At 45.1% G+C, this 19,099-nt stretch overlaps 1 protein-coding gene across 1 annotated transcript in view; it reads left to right on the top strand.

The window, feature by feature from the left end:
- CACNA1C (calcium channel, voltage-dependent, L type, alpha 1C subunit) overlaps positions 1 to 19,099 on the top strand; it is a 779,292-nt gene that overhangs the window by 640,436 nt on the left and 119,757 nt on the right. The window contains exons 26-33 of the mRNA XM_006862777.1: positions 3,315 to 3,444; positions 4,881 to 4,940; positions 10,164 to 10,270; positions 13,347 to 13,434; positions 14,149 to 14,256; positions 15,581 to 15,633; positions 15,952 to 16,098; positions 18,136 to 18,337. Coding sequence (XP_006862839.1) covers positions 3,315 to 3,444; positions 4,881 to 4,940; positions 10,164 to 10,270; positions 13,347 to 13,434; positions 14,149 to 14,256; positions 15,581 to 15,633; positions 15,952 to 16,098; positions 18,136 to 18,337 — 895 coding nt within the window. The remainder of the gene's footprint in view (positions 1 to 3,314; positions 3,445 to 4,880; positions 4,941 to 10,163; positions 10,271 to 13,346; positions 13,435 to 14,148; positions 14,257 to 15,580; positions 15,634 to 15,951; positions 16,099 to 18,135; positions 18,338 to 19,099) is intronic.

Here is a 19,099-nt window from a genome sequence, read left to right on the forward strand (position 1 = left end):
GCATTAATGGACTCCAGTGTGGCAACAATAGTGAGGTTGGCCCAGGATCAGGAAGTGTTTCCTTCTGCTGTGCATAAGGTCGCTGTGAGTCGGTACCAACTCGATGGAACCTAACAACAACAATGGCTAATGATCTTGGACATTTCTTCATGTTTGTTAGCTGCCTGAATATCCTCCTTGATAAAGTATCTGTTCATGTCCTGTGTCCATTTTTTAATTGGGTTGTTTGTCTTTTTCTTGTAGAGGTGTTGTAGTTTTCTATAAATTTTAGAGATAGTCCCTTGTCTGTTATGTCATTGCAAAAAAAATAATTTCCCAGTCTGTGGGCTCTCTTTTTACTCTAATTGGAACTCATTGTAAGATTCAGCAAAATGGCAGGGTACAAGATCAGTATACAAAGATCAGTTGGATTCCTCTACACTAATAAAGACAGCTCTAAAAAGGAAATCAGGAAAACAATACCATTTACAAGTGCCATCCAAAAGATGAAATACTTTGAAATAAATTTAAGTTTTAGGAAGTCCCAGTCAGCTATTTTGTCTTCTACTGTTTCTATGTTTTTAGTCATGTTCCACAGTATATTTATACCATGTATTAGAGCCCCTAAGTTTGTCACTATTTTTTCAATGATGATCTTTATAGTTTTAGGTTTTACACTTAGGTCTTTAATCCATTGTAGTTGGTGTGAGATAAGATCTTGTTTCATTCTTCTGCAAACGATTTACCTGTTATTATTGATTAAAATTTTAATCCTGACCTTTATTTTTAACCCAAAAAGATATGTTTCATTATTTTATAGACTGACAGTTTTTCTTCCTCAAAGTTCAAAGTATTATTCCACTATAAAGTCAGTTGTCATTGTAACTATCATTCCTTTGCAAGTTATCTGTTCATTTTTTCTAGGTGTTTTTAACATTTCTGTTGTATTTGGATGCTGTACAGATTTATACCCACATGTAGCAGCATGAGTTTTGTTGGTTTTCCATTTATCTTCTTTAAAATATGTTATGCTTCTTCAGTCTATGGATTCATATTTTTCTTCAGTTCATGAAAACTTGCAGCTATAATCTCTTTAAATGTAGCCTCTTTCATTTTCTTTATTACTTCCCTCTGGCACTCCTAAACTTTCTCATTCTGTCCTCCCTATCCCTTATCTCTCTTTTAAATCATGTTGAGTGAAAGTTTACAAAGCAAATTGGTTTTCCATTCAGCAATCCATGCACATTTTGTTTTGTGATGTTGATTGCCATTCCCCTGAGGTAACAGCACTCTTCTGACTTCTTCCCTGTATTTACTGTTTCCCTTAGTCCTTCTGAGCTTTATCCTTAGTCTGATGCTGCCCTTTTGATCTTATATGGTTGCGATCAAACTGTTGTCAAGTCAGTTTTGACTCCTAGTGACCCTGTATATGGTTTCTAAGGAGCAGCTGGTGGGTTTGAACTTGTGGTTAGCAGTCTAGTGTTGCTTCTACAGCACTACACCAAGACTTGTTTGGCTAAAAGTTGAGCCACAAGGATGAGTTCAGTTCCAGGCCTGAAGGGTGTCCAAGGGCCATAGTGGGGAATTTAACCAGTCTCTCTCAAACCAGTAAGCCAGTACTTTCTATGATTTTGAGTTCTGTTCCACATTTTTCTCCCTCTCTAGTCAGGACCTCCTCTGTGGTTCCTTTCAGAGCAGTTAACAGAGGTAGCTGGGCATCGTCTTTTTCTCAGGGCCATGGAGACTAGGATGACCTTCTTGTCTCTTAATACAGTTTACATATCTTTCATTTTTTCGTCTTCCTTTGAATATTATGGACAGTTTCTTCAGTTATAACTTCCTATTTCTTCATTCTCTCTTCAACTTTATCTAAATTACTAGTTAACCCAGATTTTTAAAGTATCAACTGTTATGTGTTTTTCATTTCTAAGTGTTCCATTTCTTGCTTGATTTTTCCACATCCATCTGCCTACATCTAATAATTTCTATGGATTCATCATTTTTATGATTGAGTCCTTTATTCTAGTTATTTCAAATATACTATGTTTTGTATCTGATATTTCTACACTCCTTACAGGTCTATATCACTTGTTTGTTGCTTCTTCTGATTTCTCACCTTAGTGGTTTGCCCTGTTTTTTGTTTGATGGTCCTTGATTGTGACCTCATACTTCATCTTAATTGGTGAGAATTCTGTGGATATAAATTAAGACAGAGAAATTTTTCTTTCAGATACTCCTTAAGGGTGTTGACTCAACCTAAGGATCCCTGGTTTCCTTGCCCCACATCAAGACTGGCCTGAACTCCTGCAATGCAGTGCAATTCCTCCATACTCAGGCAACTCTGCCCTTCTTGGCTGCACACCACACAGATTGTTTGTTGGCTTGGTCTTATAGACTCACTGCCTCTCATGGAACCAGAATTATTATCTCAATGAGTCTCTTTTCCAGGGTTTTGTGCTTCTTCAATAGGAAAGTTCCCTCAGAGCATCCTTCTTGTTGTTAAGTGCCATCAAGTTGGTTCTGACTCACAGTGACCCAGGATAGGGTTTCCAAGGAGTGATTGGTGGGTTTGAACCACCAACCTTGTGGTTAGGAGTCCAGTGCTTATCCTACAGCACCACACCAGTACTCCTCAGAGCACTTAGTCAACCACAGTGCCACTGACTCCCTCATTCTACAGCTGTGTTTCTGGGCAAGCCTTTCCTTCCTTGGGTTTGGTGCTTTTATCTGTGAAGTGATGATAGTAACACCCATACTTCCCTTCTTATGCTGTCAGTAAGATGAAATAAGATGGTGTATGAGACACTCTTGGCGTTCATGGATCTAATACTTATGGTACTCACAGTGAATGTGCAGATGTCTATATGTATGGTTTGTTGTTCTTATGCTGAAGTATGGAGTTGACCTGCACACCTTGAAGCTCATACACAGAAGTACACCACCTAGCCAGAGAGTATGTTTAGCCAGTCTCTCAGCAGCCAAATCTCCTAGTGCATTGTTCCCTATGCATTCAAACATGAAGTAGATCTCCTAACGTAATTTTTTTTTTTAAATAGAAGAAAGCTCTAAACAGAAGTCAATTGGTAATATCTCAGCAGTACTTGAAATTTTGGAGACTCCCAAAATGTAATCCTTCAAAATGTCAAAAGTCTACTGCCTATGAAAGCAACTTTAGAACTGCAAATTTCTGTAGAAAGTGTGTAGTGTTGTTAGTCAGCAACAAGACTTCAGGCTGAAGCGGCCACTCCCAAACCAACAAGCACCATTTGCAGGTTGATAGAGTTGTTCCTCTTTGTGGTTCCTGACATACCTCTTCTCGGCTCCTCCCCATGCAGATTCCGCCTCCAATGTCACCGAATTGTCAATGACACCATCTTCACCAACCTCATCCTCTTCTTTATTCTGCTCAGCAGCATCTCCCTGGCTGCTGAGGATCCCGTACAGCATACCTCCTTCAGGAACCATGTAAGTATCCCCTCATGGTCTCTGCACCCCTTCCTCCTGGGAATGTGACTGGGCTCACAGCTTCTGTGGCTGATGCTGTTGTTCAATCAGGAGCCCAATTCTAAAATTCAAAATCAGATGCACAGTAAACATTTTCTCAAGAAATCAGGATTTTTATAAAGAACCCATCTTAGAACCCCATGAAACAGATAAAGGGCATGATCCCAGATGTCTAGGGCTGGCTTGACAATTGGCAGGGGCCAAGGACTTTACTTGCCCTGTGATGTTCCCCAGATGCCTGGTTCTCTGTAAAGTAGTAGAGGGTGGCTGTTGATTACTGAGTCCCTGCCTGTTCTCTGTCCAGTTCTAATAACAAGGAAGAGAGGAAACATTGGCAAGTAGATGCCAATGATAAGGCTGACCTGACATGAAAGAGTGCCTGGGTGACTGTCTGTAGGATAGAAAATTTGGAGACTCACCCAAGGCTCTGGTGAATGTCGTTGTTGTTGTTGTTAAGTGCTGTCGAGTCGGTTTAGAAGATGAATTAACAGGCATCTTGAAGACTCAGGTGGACACTGAGAGTAGAGACCACCAATCTGAAGCCATACCCATACCAAGCCACTTGGTGGTTCCTGGAACCTGCTTGGTCCATGGCTTTCCTACTGAAGGTTAGCAGGGATTGGCCTTATCTCTCACCAGTCACCTGAATCATAATTAAGCATGCACTCCTGGGACCTGTCCCTTGCCCAGTAGTCTAACTGAGCCTCACCTGGAGGGTGTTAGCTGCCATACCTCAAAGAGGTACCACCACCGTAGATTTCCACCAACCCAGGAAGCTGGCTGAGTCATGCCAAAGTGAGTTAAGTATTTTGTAGCTTCTTGGAAAAAAAACAAACATTCTCCATCCCTTTGAAAAGTACCCCCATGGTCTGATTGGAGTGTATAAGTAAACTGGATTAATAAGAAAAGCATCCAACTAGGTGCTGCCCAGACCCACATGGAAGCTCCCCTAATGTATCTGGGGACTTCATCCTAAGCACCAAGCTGCCTGAGGCTAACTGGTTGTGTCTCTACCCCTTGTCTCCTAACTCATTCCCATCCGTCTCCATGTAGAAAGCCTCAGCTGCCGTGCATTTTGGTTTTTGAAATGTGGCTCCTTTTCTGGTGAACATCCACTGACCTTGCCTCCTGCCCTGCTGTTCTCCCTTCCCCTCCCCACCCACACCCTGTTCCATTTTGTTTTGCAGATTCTGTTTTATTTTGATATTGTTTTTACTACCATTTTCACCATTGAAATTGCTCTGAAGGTAAAGCCCCCATTACCCTCTGTTCTCCTCCTGCCCTCCCTCGTGCCAGCACTAGCTCTCTGCTGCCGTCTGTCGCTAACTCACACGCTCCTGTTGGTGTCCGTCGGGGTCACTCTCAGAGCCACTAATCCCATTGTGCTTATTTTTCAGATCCTAGGCAATGCAGACTATGTCTTCACTAGTATCTTTACGTTAGAAATTATTCTTAAGGTAATGCAATCTGAACAGTGCTTTCTCTCTGTCTCTTCCCTTGTCTGTCTCTGCTCTGTCCGGCTGTCTTTCTTCCCTCTTCTGTTTCTTTCACTCCCTCCATTGACTCTCCCACCTGGAATTGGAAAAGTGAATGCCCCTCACTTGGTGGTATGCACTTTGTTCAGGCTCAGGTGCCCTCCAGAAGAAACCCACCCCACTGCAGCCCATCCTCCCTGACCACCATCAAACAGTTCTTGGCCTGGAAGAAGCCCATGGGGGTCAGTGTCCACTCTAGTGTCAGCATTTCAGTGAGGCCAGCACTGTATGCACCACTCAACAGTGTGCCCTGCACCCTGGCTCACACACACCATCTCTGGTTAACTGGCAGCTGGCCCCTAGATAGTACCCAACTTCCTCCACCTATCCAGAAGAAATACCACACAATCTTCAAAACTAGGGAGATTCTTGGGGCCTCAGAGCATCTCATCAGTTGCCCTCTTTTGGATGCCCATCTTCCCACCTCGGCAGAACTGTGGTAAAAGTCAGGGTTAAGGTGCAGTTGGGCCTCCAGCATTGCAGTCAGGAACCTAATGCAAGATTAGGCACCTGTCAGACAAACACAGATAACTTCTGAGCCCTCAGTTACCCTCTGAACAACTTGGTTATTTGTTGCAATGCTCTTTTCCCTGAAGATGGGTGGGGGAGGATTACATGGAGCCCTAAACGCAGGGGGTTGAGAATCAAATGCTGAGGAAAGCTTGAATGCCCAAGCCTAAGCCCTTGACTGCAGGGCCTGTACACAGCCTGCTGGCTGCTGTCCAGTCTCTGGGTGCTGGCAGCTCTGTTTATGGAACTGCTACGACATGACATTGTTACCCAAAAAAACAGGTAGAGCCCTTCTAAACAGCACTGGGACGAGAGATACCATTTCTAGATTTTTTTTTCATTATACTTTTAAGTCTCTAAATCAATGAATCATCAAACCGATTCATCTGAGATTCAGGCTGTGAGTTCGGAGACCTTGTGGAAAGTATCTATCAACATGTTTTCCTCTCAGAGCCCAGATTAGAGTTACACTTTACTCTGAACAAAGGGGTTATATATAAGCTCCCAAGCACCTGCTTCTACCTCAGTGTCTCATTCGTGGAAGATGAGGGAACCCTTCCAAAGTAGTCCAGGACCCCTTACCATCCCATCCCTATGGCTGATGGAATCTAGATGCCAACACCTAACCCTACAGACACTTCCCTTCCTGACAGCATTCCCAAGTCCTGACCCAGCCCTTAGATATACTGGAGACTGTCATGTCCAGACCCCATTTGAATGGGGCAGTATGTGTGAGTTTGAGGTTAAGGGGCTTCCTTGTATTCACTCCTACATCTGTTCCTGGTGTTATCTGCTCCTCAGACCTTCTGTCCTCCTCGGGCCCACTTCCTGAGGATCCATGACTACATTAAGATGTACTGCTGTGAAGCCCATTTTTTCATGGAGAGCTTTTGTGGGGCTTGATTTTTTGATTTTCTTTTTCCTGGACTTCAGATTCAGGGAGACACACAGGCCCTAAAGTCTTTCTTGGGACAGGAAACGCTCTGAGGCCCAGTACTCAGTACCTTTCTACAGCGCTCCTTTTGTGGATTTCAGTGGTGCTATTTTGCCTTCAGGATTGCCATGCAAGCAGACATGAAAGGTCTCTTTGCGAGCGTTGTCATAGAAAGATCCTTCCCTCTCCTTCTGCCCTTTTCCTTTTCTACTTTCTCTTACTTATGTGCTCCTAAATATAAACTCCAGACCCTGGTTTACTTCCTAGCGCCTTCTTGCCACTGAGTGTCTCTACCTGGCTCTACCCACTGTTGAGCTGTGGTAGAAAAAACAATGGCTGTCCACAAGGCCTATGGTCCCTGCCATTGAGAATCAGGGATGGTTGAAAAACTGAGGATGATGAGTCTTAAAAACAAAGGGCTTGTGGGACCACAGTCATTGACCTGAAGGATACAAAGGACCATCAAGAGAGAGAGGAGGTAGACCACTAAGCAGAAATTACAGAACACAAAGTCACTTTTAGGAGGCAGTGGGCTCCAAAGTAGAATTCTCGCTTTCCATGAGGGAGCCCTGAGGTCAGCTCACAGCCAGTGCGCCTCATATACAGAGATTTGCGTGCTGCTACGATGCTGATCAGGTTTCAACAAAGCTTCCAAACTAAGAAAGACTAAGAAGAAGGCCTACTGATCTACTTCCAAAAACCAGCAATGAAAACTGGATGGAGTGCTTGGGCTGCCACAAGTTGGGGCCAATTCAATGATGGGCAGTTAACAACAACAAGAGTTCACTTTAAATAGCTAGAGCTGGCCCACTATGGGAAGCCCATTAGTGGGGCAGGGGCTGCCGATGGCTATCCAGAGGTGGCTCCTGCCCTTTTAACTAAGAGAGCCAGTGACCCTACTCCCACTCCTTTGTCTTTCCTCAGAAATACACCAGCCCTAGGCTTCTTCAGCATCATGAGTTAGGACTGTTAGGAAGTAGGGACTGGGTGGTTCGCAATCAGCTACATCAGATCACTGAGCACGGCTTTTTCTGATATTCTGAATGTCACAGTTGACCTTCAAATACATTCTCCATTTTCCCAGCATCTGTTTGCACTCACAACAACTGCCACTTTTCCTCTTACTCTGCTAAGACACACATGTGTGAGCACACACTGACATACACACACTTTCTCATGAGGTTCCACACATACTGAAGCACTGATCTCAGTTTGAACCACAAGTTCAGCAATTCAAGCTTACCAGCCACTCCTTGGAAACCCTATACAGGGTCACCATGAGTTGGAACTGACTCACCAGCACTTAACAACACAGCAAAGTCAGGTGGAAAACTTGGCTCTCTGATCTCCATTAAGTCCACCTAGCTAAGGAATTCTTTTTCCAGATGAGGGGTGGGGCTCTGCTGGAGCTCATTACTGTCTTTAGAAGATCCAAGCCAGGATCAAAACCCAGTACACACACTCACTCTCTGTCTCTTTCTCTCTCTCTCTCTCTCTCTCTCTCTCTCTCTCTCTTAAAAGTGAGATGGCTTAGGAAGGCAACCTGATTTGCATGAGCTCTGGGAGCCACTCAAGGCCAGGCTCTGGGGTCCCAAGTCCTCACAGAAGGACAGGGCAGCAATCCCTGCTGGTAGCAGAGACCTCAGATTGTATTCACCAGCAGCTTTTTACATAATCTACCCACTTCTAAAAACCATTGCAGAACACAGGTGCCTGAGTCTCCTGTGGTTCCTGCTGTAAAGAGAGAAATGGGAAGAATTAGGTTGCAAGAGCTATTTTTGTCAATTTCCCCTGTGTTGCTTTTGAATTGCTTGCCGGACATGCTGCCCTGGGCATGCTCTGATTCCAAAGAGATAAACTGGACCCCAGATGACCAGGGAGACATTCCCAGCCTCTCAACCCATCAGCTCCAAATGTATCCCTTCAGCTGGCACGTCATGGCCCATGGCCTGTTCAGCCCTTAACCTGGAAATCCACTGGTCCTTCATTCAAGTCTGCACAATTGGAAAGGCTGTTGAGCACCTACAGTGCACCCCTTTACACTGAGCTCCAATAATAACCAAATCCTGGAACAATAGTCATCATCCATGTGTCCTCTTTTTAGTTTCTAAAAGGCTTTCATGTTGCCTCACAAAAGCAGAGAATAATATCTCTGTTTTATAGATGAGGAATCCTTCCTCATAGAGAAGAATCTAGAATTCAAATCCAAGTGTTGTCTGGCCCCAAGCCCAGTTCTCTCTGATGCCGGCTAACACTTACATGTAGAGTTTACTATCTGTGGAATAGTGTTCAAAGTGTCTGATATTCAGCTGATATTTACAATCTGATAGAGTAGATATTATCATTATCCTCACATTTCAGATTAGGAAGCTCAACCATCCTCAGGAAGAATACAGAATTGAAACACAAATATCTGGCCCTGAATTCATTGACCCCCGCTAACACTAATAGGTGCTTACTGTCTGCTTTCCACTCTCTAGAGTAGAAAAATATCCCCATTTTTCAGATAAAGAAACTGAGGCTTAGAGAAGTTAAGTAACTTGTGCCCAAGCCACACAAATAAAAGAGAATAAGGTTGGGATTCAAGCCTGGTGGTAGCACATATCCTCTCTGAACATAGCACATGAGAGCAAGACATCTAGAAGCAAGATGTCTAGAACTGAGTCCAGAATGTCAGACACCAACATCAGCACTGTTTAAGGCCAGGAGTGGAAGGATGCTATCAGTGCCCTCACTCAGGATAGTGTCACCTTATGCAGTAACTCAGAGTATTACCCTGTCCCTGTGGGCGGGGCACATCCCTTCCTTTCCTCCAGCAGGGCAGAGTGCCACACAGCCCACCCCCACCCCATGGCTGAAAATCCACAGCTCCTCCCCTTTCCCATTGCCCAAGGCAGAGACCCTCTTCTGCTGGTGGGGGTTGGTGATGAGTTACTGCACTGGGTAACATCCTTAAGGACCCACTACCATGGAGGCCCCTCCCTCTGAAACTCCAGCTAGTCCGCCGCCACCTCAGACTCCAGGGTGAATTTGGTACTACCCCTTCTGACAGCGCCAGGGCATGCGGTCTGCACCCCCTCCCTCCACCTCCCAGTGACACCACTATTTTAGTTGCCAGTTGTTGATAGAACTTCCCCGTGGGCATTAGGGTGATCATCCATCCCAATTTGCCTGGGGTGGTCACCTTCTGGGCATGCCCACCTTCCCAGAGCTGGTCCAGAGGATGAATAGAATTTGGAGAAGTAGTTGAGAAGTTTGTGCACAAGGGAAACCCAGCATGGGTAGCACCAACCAAGGGCTCTTAGGACTGGAGCTGAGGAGATCAGAGTGTGATGAGGAACAGTGAGAAATCAGAGAGGGGTGGTACAGCCCAATGTGAAAGGATTTTGAATGTAGGATTGAGTCTAATGTGGTCCGGTAGGTGGAAGGAGCCACTGTATATCCTGAGCCGCGGCACAGATCGTTGCAGAGCCCTTTTCTTGATGCTGTGTCTCCTTATTTGATGCTGCCTCTGCCTTCCTCCCCCACCCCCAACCTCTGTCATCTCCCTGTCCTTAGACTGGGCCCTATAGGAATCAGAAGTGCTCAGAACCCACTCGGGATGCTGTGGGAGGAAGGGGTGCGGGGTGGGGGTGGGGGGGCGGTCTCTGAAGCTTAGGCTTGGGTTACTCACACTCATGCTTCTCTGTGCCTCCCTGCAGATGACTGCGTATGGGGCTTTCCTCCACAAGGGCTCTTTCTGCCGGAACTACTTCAACATCCTCGACCTGTTGGTGGTCAGCGTGTCCCTCATCTCCTTTGGCATCCAGTGAGTAGGCGCTCCCGCCACCCACAATGGAGGCATGCTAGTAGGAGTGTGTATCAGAGAGAGCTCCCAAATCCTGGGAGTCTCCCTGCAGTCACGGCAGTGTGGCTGTGATGGGAGGGGGCCTCTGAAGTTGTACAACATGGTGACTTTGACTCCTGTGTCTGTCCATGTCCTCAGTAGTGTGACACTTGGGCATATGTTGAACCAAGGTTTGCCATGGCGGGCAGGACCACGCCAGTTATAAAAGAAAGGATTGTATCCAGTGCTGCCCCACCTCTCTTACCAAGTGACCAATGGCCCATGCTGATCTTCTGGTCCATCTTTTCTACCTTTCTATCACCTTTCTCCCAGTCATAGTTGCTGGTGTTTAAGCTAGGATGCACTAGCTGCTTATGGAATTGACTTGCACAGTGACATCACTTCAAACCTTTTTAAAAAGACATTTTCCTTAATCTTACTCCCAGATTTTTTTTTTTTTTAATTTGTCTGAAGTGCAGCCTAGGTTTAGGATTTTTTAAAGCTTTCCAGGTAATTCTACTGTACATCCATGTTTGCAAACCTTTCTCAGGTTTAAATTTATCCGATTACTAGATGCTACCAAGTTGCAACAGCTATTTATGATAATCCTGCACTTAAACACCCAAAGCACTTTCACAGAGGCATTCTTGTGTGATCCTTACAAAAACCCATGAGCTATGAAGGGCAAGTGTTCTTAACACCACTTGATAGGAGGTTGAAAGCATTCTATAAGACTTCCCCAAGGTTATACCAATAACCCAGAAAAGCTTACACCCCCAGGGGTCATGGAACTCCCTTCCCAAGGGTGTATTGATGGTGAGCCTATGGTAAGCACTGGACCACAATATCAGCAGTTCAGACTCACCAGGTGAAACCTCGGATACCCTATATAAGGTCGCTATGAGTCAGAACAGACTTAACAGCACTAGACTTATTCAAACTGTATACTGAGCAAATAAGGCAAAAAACAGCAGATAAGCTGGGTTCTATGAAGAAAAACATGGCATCAGGATTGGAGGAAGACTCATTAACAACTTGTGATATGCAGATGATACAACTTTGCTTGCTGAAAGTGAAAAGGACTTGAAATACTTACTGATGAAGATCAAATACCACAGCCTTCGGTATGGATTGCATCTCAATGCAAAGAAAACAAAAATCCTCACCTCTGGACCAATAAACAATATTTTTATCAATGGAGAAAAGATTGAAGTTGTCAAGGACTTCATTCTTCTTTAATCAACTATCAACACTCATGGAAGCAGCAGTCAAGAAATCAAACGACATATTGCATTAGGCAACTCTGTTGCACAAAACCTTTTTAAAGTGTTGAAGAGCAAAAATGTCAGCTTGAGGATTAAGATGCACCTGACCCAAGCCATGGTATTTTCAATGACCTCATATACATGGGAAAGCTGGACAGTGAATAAGGAAGACCATAGAAGAATTGATGCTTTTGAGTATGGTGTTGGAAAAGAATATTGAAGGTGCCATGGGCTGCCAAAAGAACCAATGGATCCATTCTGGAAGAAGTGCAGCCAGAGTGCTCCTTGGAGGCCAAGATGGCCAAACTCCGTCTCTCATACTTCGGACATATTGTCAGGAGGGACCAGTCGCTGGAGAAGGATATCATGTTTTGTAAGGTGGAGGGTCAGAGAAAAAGAGGAAGACCCCAGTGAGGATGGACTGGCAAAGTGGAACCATCAATGGGCTCAAGTGTGGCAAAAATTGTGAGGTTGGACCAGGACCAGGCAGTGTTTCATTCTGTTGTGCATAGGGTCGCTGTGAGTTAGTACTGATTCGATGGCACCTAACAACAGCAACGGTGAGGTGGAGAAGGGGGCTTTAGGAGTGAGACTCTTTTCTGTGGTCATCAATTCTATCATCCCAGACTTTCTGCCTGAGAGCCTACAGGTGTAGATTCCAATTCCAGCACCACTAATAAAACACTATTCAACCTTGAACCACGAATCCCTCCCCACTTAGTCTATGTTTTCCCCTTCTGACCTTTAAATCCCTTCCAATTGTGATTCCATGCAAACTGAATGCCTCCCTGAGACACTGTGGGATAAGATGCTGTGATAGGTACGAGTGCCCTTTCAATCTTTTGGAATAAAAGAGCCGTGAACCAGAGAAATCCGATCTTTCTACCAGCTCCCTCTGGAGCACACTACCCTGACCACGTGAAGAATACAATCAGCATTTGTCGACGTGCCATACATTTTTATGTCTTTTTGACTAAAAAGCTTCAGCGGGTTTCTCAACCAGAGATAGTGAATAGTGAATAAGGATTGGGATCAACTTAGAGCTGCTCACCGATCTGTCCTAGCTAATATGCTCCTCCAAAGGGGAATGGATAATTCCAGAAATCATCCAGCATTTGCCAAGGGGCCTGCCCCATAGTACCTCCTTCCCTGTAGGAAATTGTTGTTAAGTGCCGCTGAGTCAGTTCCAATTCATAGCGAGCCTGTGTAGGGTTTTCGTGGAGTGACCCATGGGTTTGAACCACCAACCTTGTGGTTAGCAATCCAATGCTTGCCCTACAGCGCCACACCAGGAGCAGAAATTTGACTTGGCCTTGGCATCTTAGCTGTGCAGAGATAATTCTTTCTTGGAGTCTGTGCTATGAACCAGAGTGCATTTTACATATAAATGTAACAGGAAATGACTAGAACAAACGTTTGGAGAAAAGTGATAAAAGGTTCTCCCATACCTGGCATCCACAATGTGCCAGCCACAAGACCTGGAGTTCCTCATTGTAAATTTTTCTTTAAGGTCAATAAAGAATGCTTCACAAAGCATAACAAGAAAAAAAATTTTTTTCATTTTACTTCCTAACCAACAGGAAAGTCTCAGGGTCATAGGCAAGCTCTGGGTTCTTACAGGGGAGGTGTGAAGAGAGGAAGAGAGGAGGGTTCCAGGATGAAAAGCTCTAAACTGACTACATTTTCTCAAGTTTGCCTTGGAATAGACCTGTCAGGGCACCCCCTCACTACATTCTTTCCTGCTCCACCAAAACAGGAGAGGCTTACAACCCTGCCCTGTTTTTCTCTCGTAGGTCTAGTGCAATCAATGTCGTGAAGATCTTGCGAGTTCTGCGAGTACTCCGGCCTCTGAGGGCCATCAACAGGGCCAAGGGGCTAAAGGTGAGAAACAGGTGGGCCTGGACCTGGCCAGGGAGCCACCCACAGGGCCTAGAAGCATCAATGGGCCAGTTGGTTGGTGGCAACTCAGTAGAGGTAAAGGGTGGCCTGGAGGGAGGACGTAGTGGTCATGTTGCCCTCTTGGAGCCTGCACTCTGCCTCCCTACACCTCTGGTCCCACTCAAGTCCTGGTTTCTTGATGAACGGAATAATGGCAGTGGCAGCAACCATTTAGAACCTGAGTCTCTAGTAAAGCTTTGGCAAAGGGGAGACCCTCACACAAATGTGGTGCTCCACATTGCTCCATGTTGAACAGAGGGATGTCCCTGTTTCCCTGCTCCTAAAATGGAAAATTGTTGTTGTGTGCCGTGGAGTCGGTTCCAACTCATAGTGATCTTTACGGGAGCAGAAAGCCTCATCTTTCTCCCGCGGAATAGCTGGTAGTTTCGAACTGCTGACCCTAAGTAAGGTTAGCAGTCCGATTTGTAACCACTACACTACCAGAGTTAGCAGGGCTCTTTATCCCTGTGTCACGTAGAGGCCAGTGGGGGACTTTGAATTCCATTGGCTTCCGCCACTTACTCAACATGTGCCTCTTTTGAGCATGAGTTCCCCAAGTTGTTGCAAAAGGGGATGCTCCCCAAGGAGGCTCATGACTTAGCCAGAGGAGAGTGAGGCTGCAGGCACCTCCTGAAGCCATGTCCCTTCCCACTGCAGCACGTGGTTCAGTGTGTGTTTGTTGCCATCCGGACCATCGGGAACATCGTGATTGTCACCACACTGCTGCAGTTCATGTTTGCCTGCATTGGGGTCCAGCTCTTCAAGGTAAAGTCTTGGCTCTGATTTGTGGTCCTGCTTCCTTTCCCTCACATCAGCATTCCCAGGGAAGGTGTCTTGATTCCCGAGGGCTGTCATAACAAAAATGCCACAAAGTGAGAGGCTCTAAAGAACAGGAATTTATTGTCTCATAGTTCTGGAGAAAAGATATCCAAATTAGGTGTCAGTTTCTACCAGGGGTTTTCAGAAAAGAACTTAGTTTTGGAGGCTGCGGGCAATACTTGGTGTTCTTTTGCTACTTATCTGCCTCTGTTGTTACATGGCACCTGTCTTACCCCTGTTTGTGTCTTTGTTTCTGCCTGTCCTCTTCTATGAAATGCCAGTCAGAAAGAATCAGGGTTTCCCCGACTCTGATATGACTTTCTCAACTTGATTGATAACATCTGCAACGGGAAACCCTATCTCTCTAAACAAGATCACATCCACTAGTGGAGGTATTGGGCTTTAGCCTATCTATTTAGGTGACACAATGCAGTCCATACAAGCTGGAGCGACAGAAGGAGAGGAGCCTCCAGCCACAGCTCTACACTCAGCTTCCTAGACCTGGGAAACAATAGCCTGAAAGGAAGCATTGTCTCATGAGGCCAAAGGCCGCAAGCCCTTCTCAGCTTTGCCTGCCCTTCCTTCTGAGCAAGAAAGGGAGAGAGACCTCTATGTTCTGACATCTTTAAGTCAGTCACCCGCTTAAACTCTACAGCAGTTCCCTATTGTCAGCAGCATCAAGTTGACCCTTCCCTACCTCGCTTCAGGACCTTGCACCTGTCCAGATTATCTCCCGCTTCTTCCTGACCAGTCTCCTCAGTTACACTGTAACCACCATCCTCCATGATATCTGCTGTTTTCTGCCTTAACTTTCTAGTTCTGCTGCTTCTCCCACCTCACCCCCATCCACATAACCTCCCTTCCTTTCTCAGAAGGGATTTCCTCCCTCCCGACCAGTTCCTCTTAGACCTTCCTCACAAACCTTCTTCGAGATCCAGCTGACCTGGCTGGTGCCCCCTTTTTATTTAAATCCCAAGGTACTTGTAGCATTAAGCATCTTCATTCACTGACAGCTTTGTATATGTGAGTCATGGCTTCCCTAACTAGATACTGCACACCTAAACTTTTTATCCCGCAATCCCAAGCACATTGCTGGGCTATATGTGAGGATGCTTCAAAAGTTTGTAGAAAAATTCCATTATCTTTAAGCACCATTTTTCCATGAACTTTTTGAAGCCCCCTCACAGATATTCGCTAGTTAATTTTTATTATTATTATTCATTCATTGATTAATGAACATTTCCAATCATTCCGTTCTCCTGTCTTCCAGGGAAAGCTCTACACCTGTTCAGATAGTTCCAAGCAGACTGAGGCAGAGTGCAAGTGAGTAAAGACTGGAGGGCAGCCAGCACCCAGGCTGGTTAACTCTGGGAGGTTGGTGACTTGGTGTGAGAGGAAGTACTGCTCATTCTTTCTCAAACAGTGGCAGCAGAACTTTTATCCATATGCAGTCAGGTCCCTTTGACATGACATATGTTATCTATTCCTGGCGGTTCTACCACAAAACTCTTCCACATGGCTAGAACTGTGGGGTTTAAACTTAGCCAGTCCCATCCTACCTAACATGCTGGGAGTCATTGTTGGGCCAGGTCTGGAAGGAGATGGAAGATTCCAAAATGAACTCTTTCTCCTCTCTCTCAGGGGTAACTACATCACGTACAAGGACGGGGAGGTTGACCACCCCATCATCCAGCCCCGCAGCTGGGAGAACAGCAAGTTTGACTTTGACAATGTTCTGGCGGCCATGATGGCCCTCTTCACTGTCTCCACTTTTGAGGGGTGGCCAGAGTGAGTATGCAAACCGAGGTCTTACCCAGCCTGATATTAGAGAGCCAACTCATTGACCTTCCACCCTTTTCCCAAGTTTTGTTAATGTTCCTTCCCAGAGGTTTTTCCTGTGTCCTCCCCAGGCCATGAAAGTTTGTGAACTAGAGGGTTTCTGTCTAGTTCATGGGCACTGTTGAAACATAGGCTCTTCTTTTTTTAGAAGATGTCAATGTTTTAAAGACTCCAAGCAAAACAGCTCTTAGCTCTCCTTCCCACTCTTCCTCAATGTGAGCCATAATAAAAGGGGTTCCTGTTATGACTCACATGGCATATAAGAGTAGGGTATAGGGAAAGTTTCCCAAGGCGTATGCCCTTTGATCACTATAAGATATAAGATCACTCCCAGTATGCACTAACTGTGAATAAAGCTGTCTGAGATACCTCTCTTTTATTAGATTCTATCCCAGCTTCCTTAGGGAACCTTATCTGTATTTGCAGTGGAAAGGAAGGCAAGAATGAATGCTTTTGTCTCAGTTTCTCTGCAGAAACAACGCTTTCTCACCAAATGACCCACCTGGTCTGCATCACCTCTACTAGGCAGCTTTAGGTGCCCATTAGATTTTTGTATCGATACTTGGCTTTCCCCCCAATGTTCCAGTGAAATAATCATCTAAATTTTCAGAAAAAGATGAACATTTCTAAGTCAACAGCACTGCATAGATCTTAGATGAGAGGCATGGTTATTATGTGGTGAGATGTAGATGGCACATAAAGCAATAACTTAAGCACTGAGGAGAGTTACTTACAAAGGAAATGGAAGAAGTAATCCCTTCGTGAGAAAAATAATTCACTTGATGGACACATCACCAAGGCTTAAATGAATAACACACATGTGTAAATTACCTAAGTGTAAAACCAAACTGCTGATGAACTGAGTGAGCTTGGGTCACGGGAGTTTTTGTTGGTTGTTGTTTTTTATCTAAATCAGGGATGAGGAACTTTTTTTCTGCCAAAATTTTTACCATCATTCGTGGGCCATACAAAGCTATCAACTTAAAAATTAGCCTGCTATCTTTGGTCAGACATTTAATTTACTCACCACTAATGCGATGACTGGACTTCTGGTGTGGTGCTGTGGGTTAATGCGCTGGACTGCAAAGTCAGTTTGAACCATAAGGTTGGTGGTTCAAGCTCAACAGCCACTTCCCAGACCGCTGTGGGTCGGAACAACTCAACAGTACTTAACAACAACAACAACAATGCAATGAGTCCTGGTATGGTGCTGTAGGATCAGCACTGGACTGCAACCCACAAGCTACTCCTCGGCAACCCTATATGGGGTCGCTGTGAGTCGATACTGATTCGATAGCACTAAAACAACAACAATAACAATGTGATGGCTGGAACTGCAGTTGCCTTGGCAGGGTCAGACCAAATGATTTTGCAGGCCTTATATAGTATGCGGAGTCCTGGTGTGGTGTTGTGGGTTAATGTGCCAGACTGCAAAGCCGTTTGGACTGCAAGGTCAGCATTTCAAGCTCACCAGCTGCTCCTCAGAAACCCTATACAGGGTCGCTATGAGTCGGCACTGACTCGACGGCACTTAACAATAGCACAGCAACAACATATAGTCTGCGGGCCAGATGTTCCCAACCCCTTATCTAAATTGACATTTGCTCTCAGATAGATTTCTTTTATGTGCACTCTAACCTCTGCTAAGTCAGTTTCAAAATTATCAACATTTAGATTCCCATTGATTCTGTTTCTACTTAAATCATTCTTGACCATTTCCAAACTTCATATACATTTTTATCCTGCAAGGTAGGAAAGTCAGGAACTATTTCTCCATTTCCCATCTGAAGAATCTAAGACTCAAAGAGGCTAAGTGATTGACTTCAAGGTCACACAGCCAGTCAGTAGCAGAGCTGGGACTTGAACCCAGAACTTCTGACTCCAAGAGTAGAGCCGTCTCCAGCACCCCTGCTCCCAAGGACCTTAGAAGAGGTGGTCCTATCATTCCACAGAGGTGACATTGCTTCCCTCTGTGTCCTCCTCCAGGCTGCTGTATCGCTCCATCGACTCCCATACAGAAGACAAGGGCCCCATCTACAACTACCGTGTGGAGATCTCTATCTTCTTCATCATCTACATCATCATCATTGCCTTCTTCATGATGAACATCTTCGTGGGTTTCGTCATCGTCACCTTCCAAGAGCAGGGGGAACAGGAGTACAAGAACTGTGAGCTGGACAAGAACCAGGTAGCTTCCTAGACAGGAGAGGGGCAGGAGGTGAGGAGGGAAGCAAGGCACACATAAGAAATCACAGCAGTCGGAAACTGAGGCCCACCTAGATGAGAGACTGTCATCAGGGGAGACATCAATGCAGATATAATCACAGCAGTCGGAAACTGAGGCCCACCTAGATGAGAGACTGTCATCAGGGGAGACATCAATGCAGATATTAAGATCATCTCTCCTCTCCTCAAAAAACCAAGGGCTCTCTGTCTTCTTGAGTACCCCATGCTAATGAAATGCAAACCCCTAGAAATCACATATTTAATAAGTGTATTCATCCAACAAGCATTGGTTAAGCCTCTGCTTAAGGAGACTCTATGGTAGAGTTTGTGAAGAGAATCTTAAGCCCTGTGTAGAAGTTTGCAAGTTAGGGTGTGTTGGCACAATAAATAAAGAAGAGAGAAACTAGAACCAAGGGAGAGTAAGAGCTTTGGGGATGAGGGAGAAGATCAGCTTTAAGAAAACCACTCTTTAATGGCTTCTTAAGTAAAATACACAGGGCTGTGCATGAGGTAGAGGCAGGAACAAGATTTAAGTAGGGCAATATGATAATGTTCTTTCTGTAAGCTATAAAATCCCAGCCTCTTATTAAAAAAAGCTAGGAACTCATCCATGCAGAATGATGCTGTTAGGGTGCAATGTAGGGTATAATCATTGAGGCCAGTTAGGGTCCCAGTGGGAAGACTCCATGGGGATATATATCCTTGTCTTGAGTGACTAAGAATT

Source organism: Chrysochloris asiatica, unplaced genomic scaffold, assembly GCF_000296735.1.
Source record: "Chrysochloris asiatica unplaced genomic scaffold, ChrAsi1.0 scaffold00050, whole genome shotgun sequence".
Classification (NCBI taxonomy): domain Eukaryota; kingdom Metazoa; phylum Chordata; class Mammalia; order Afrosoricida; family Chrysochloridae; genus Chrysochloris; species Chrysochloris asiatica.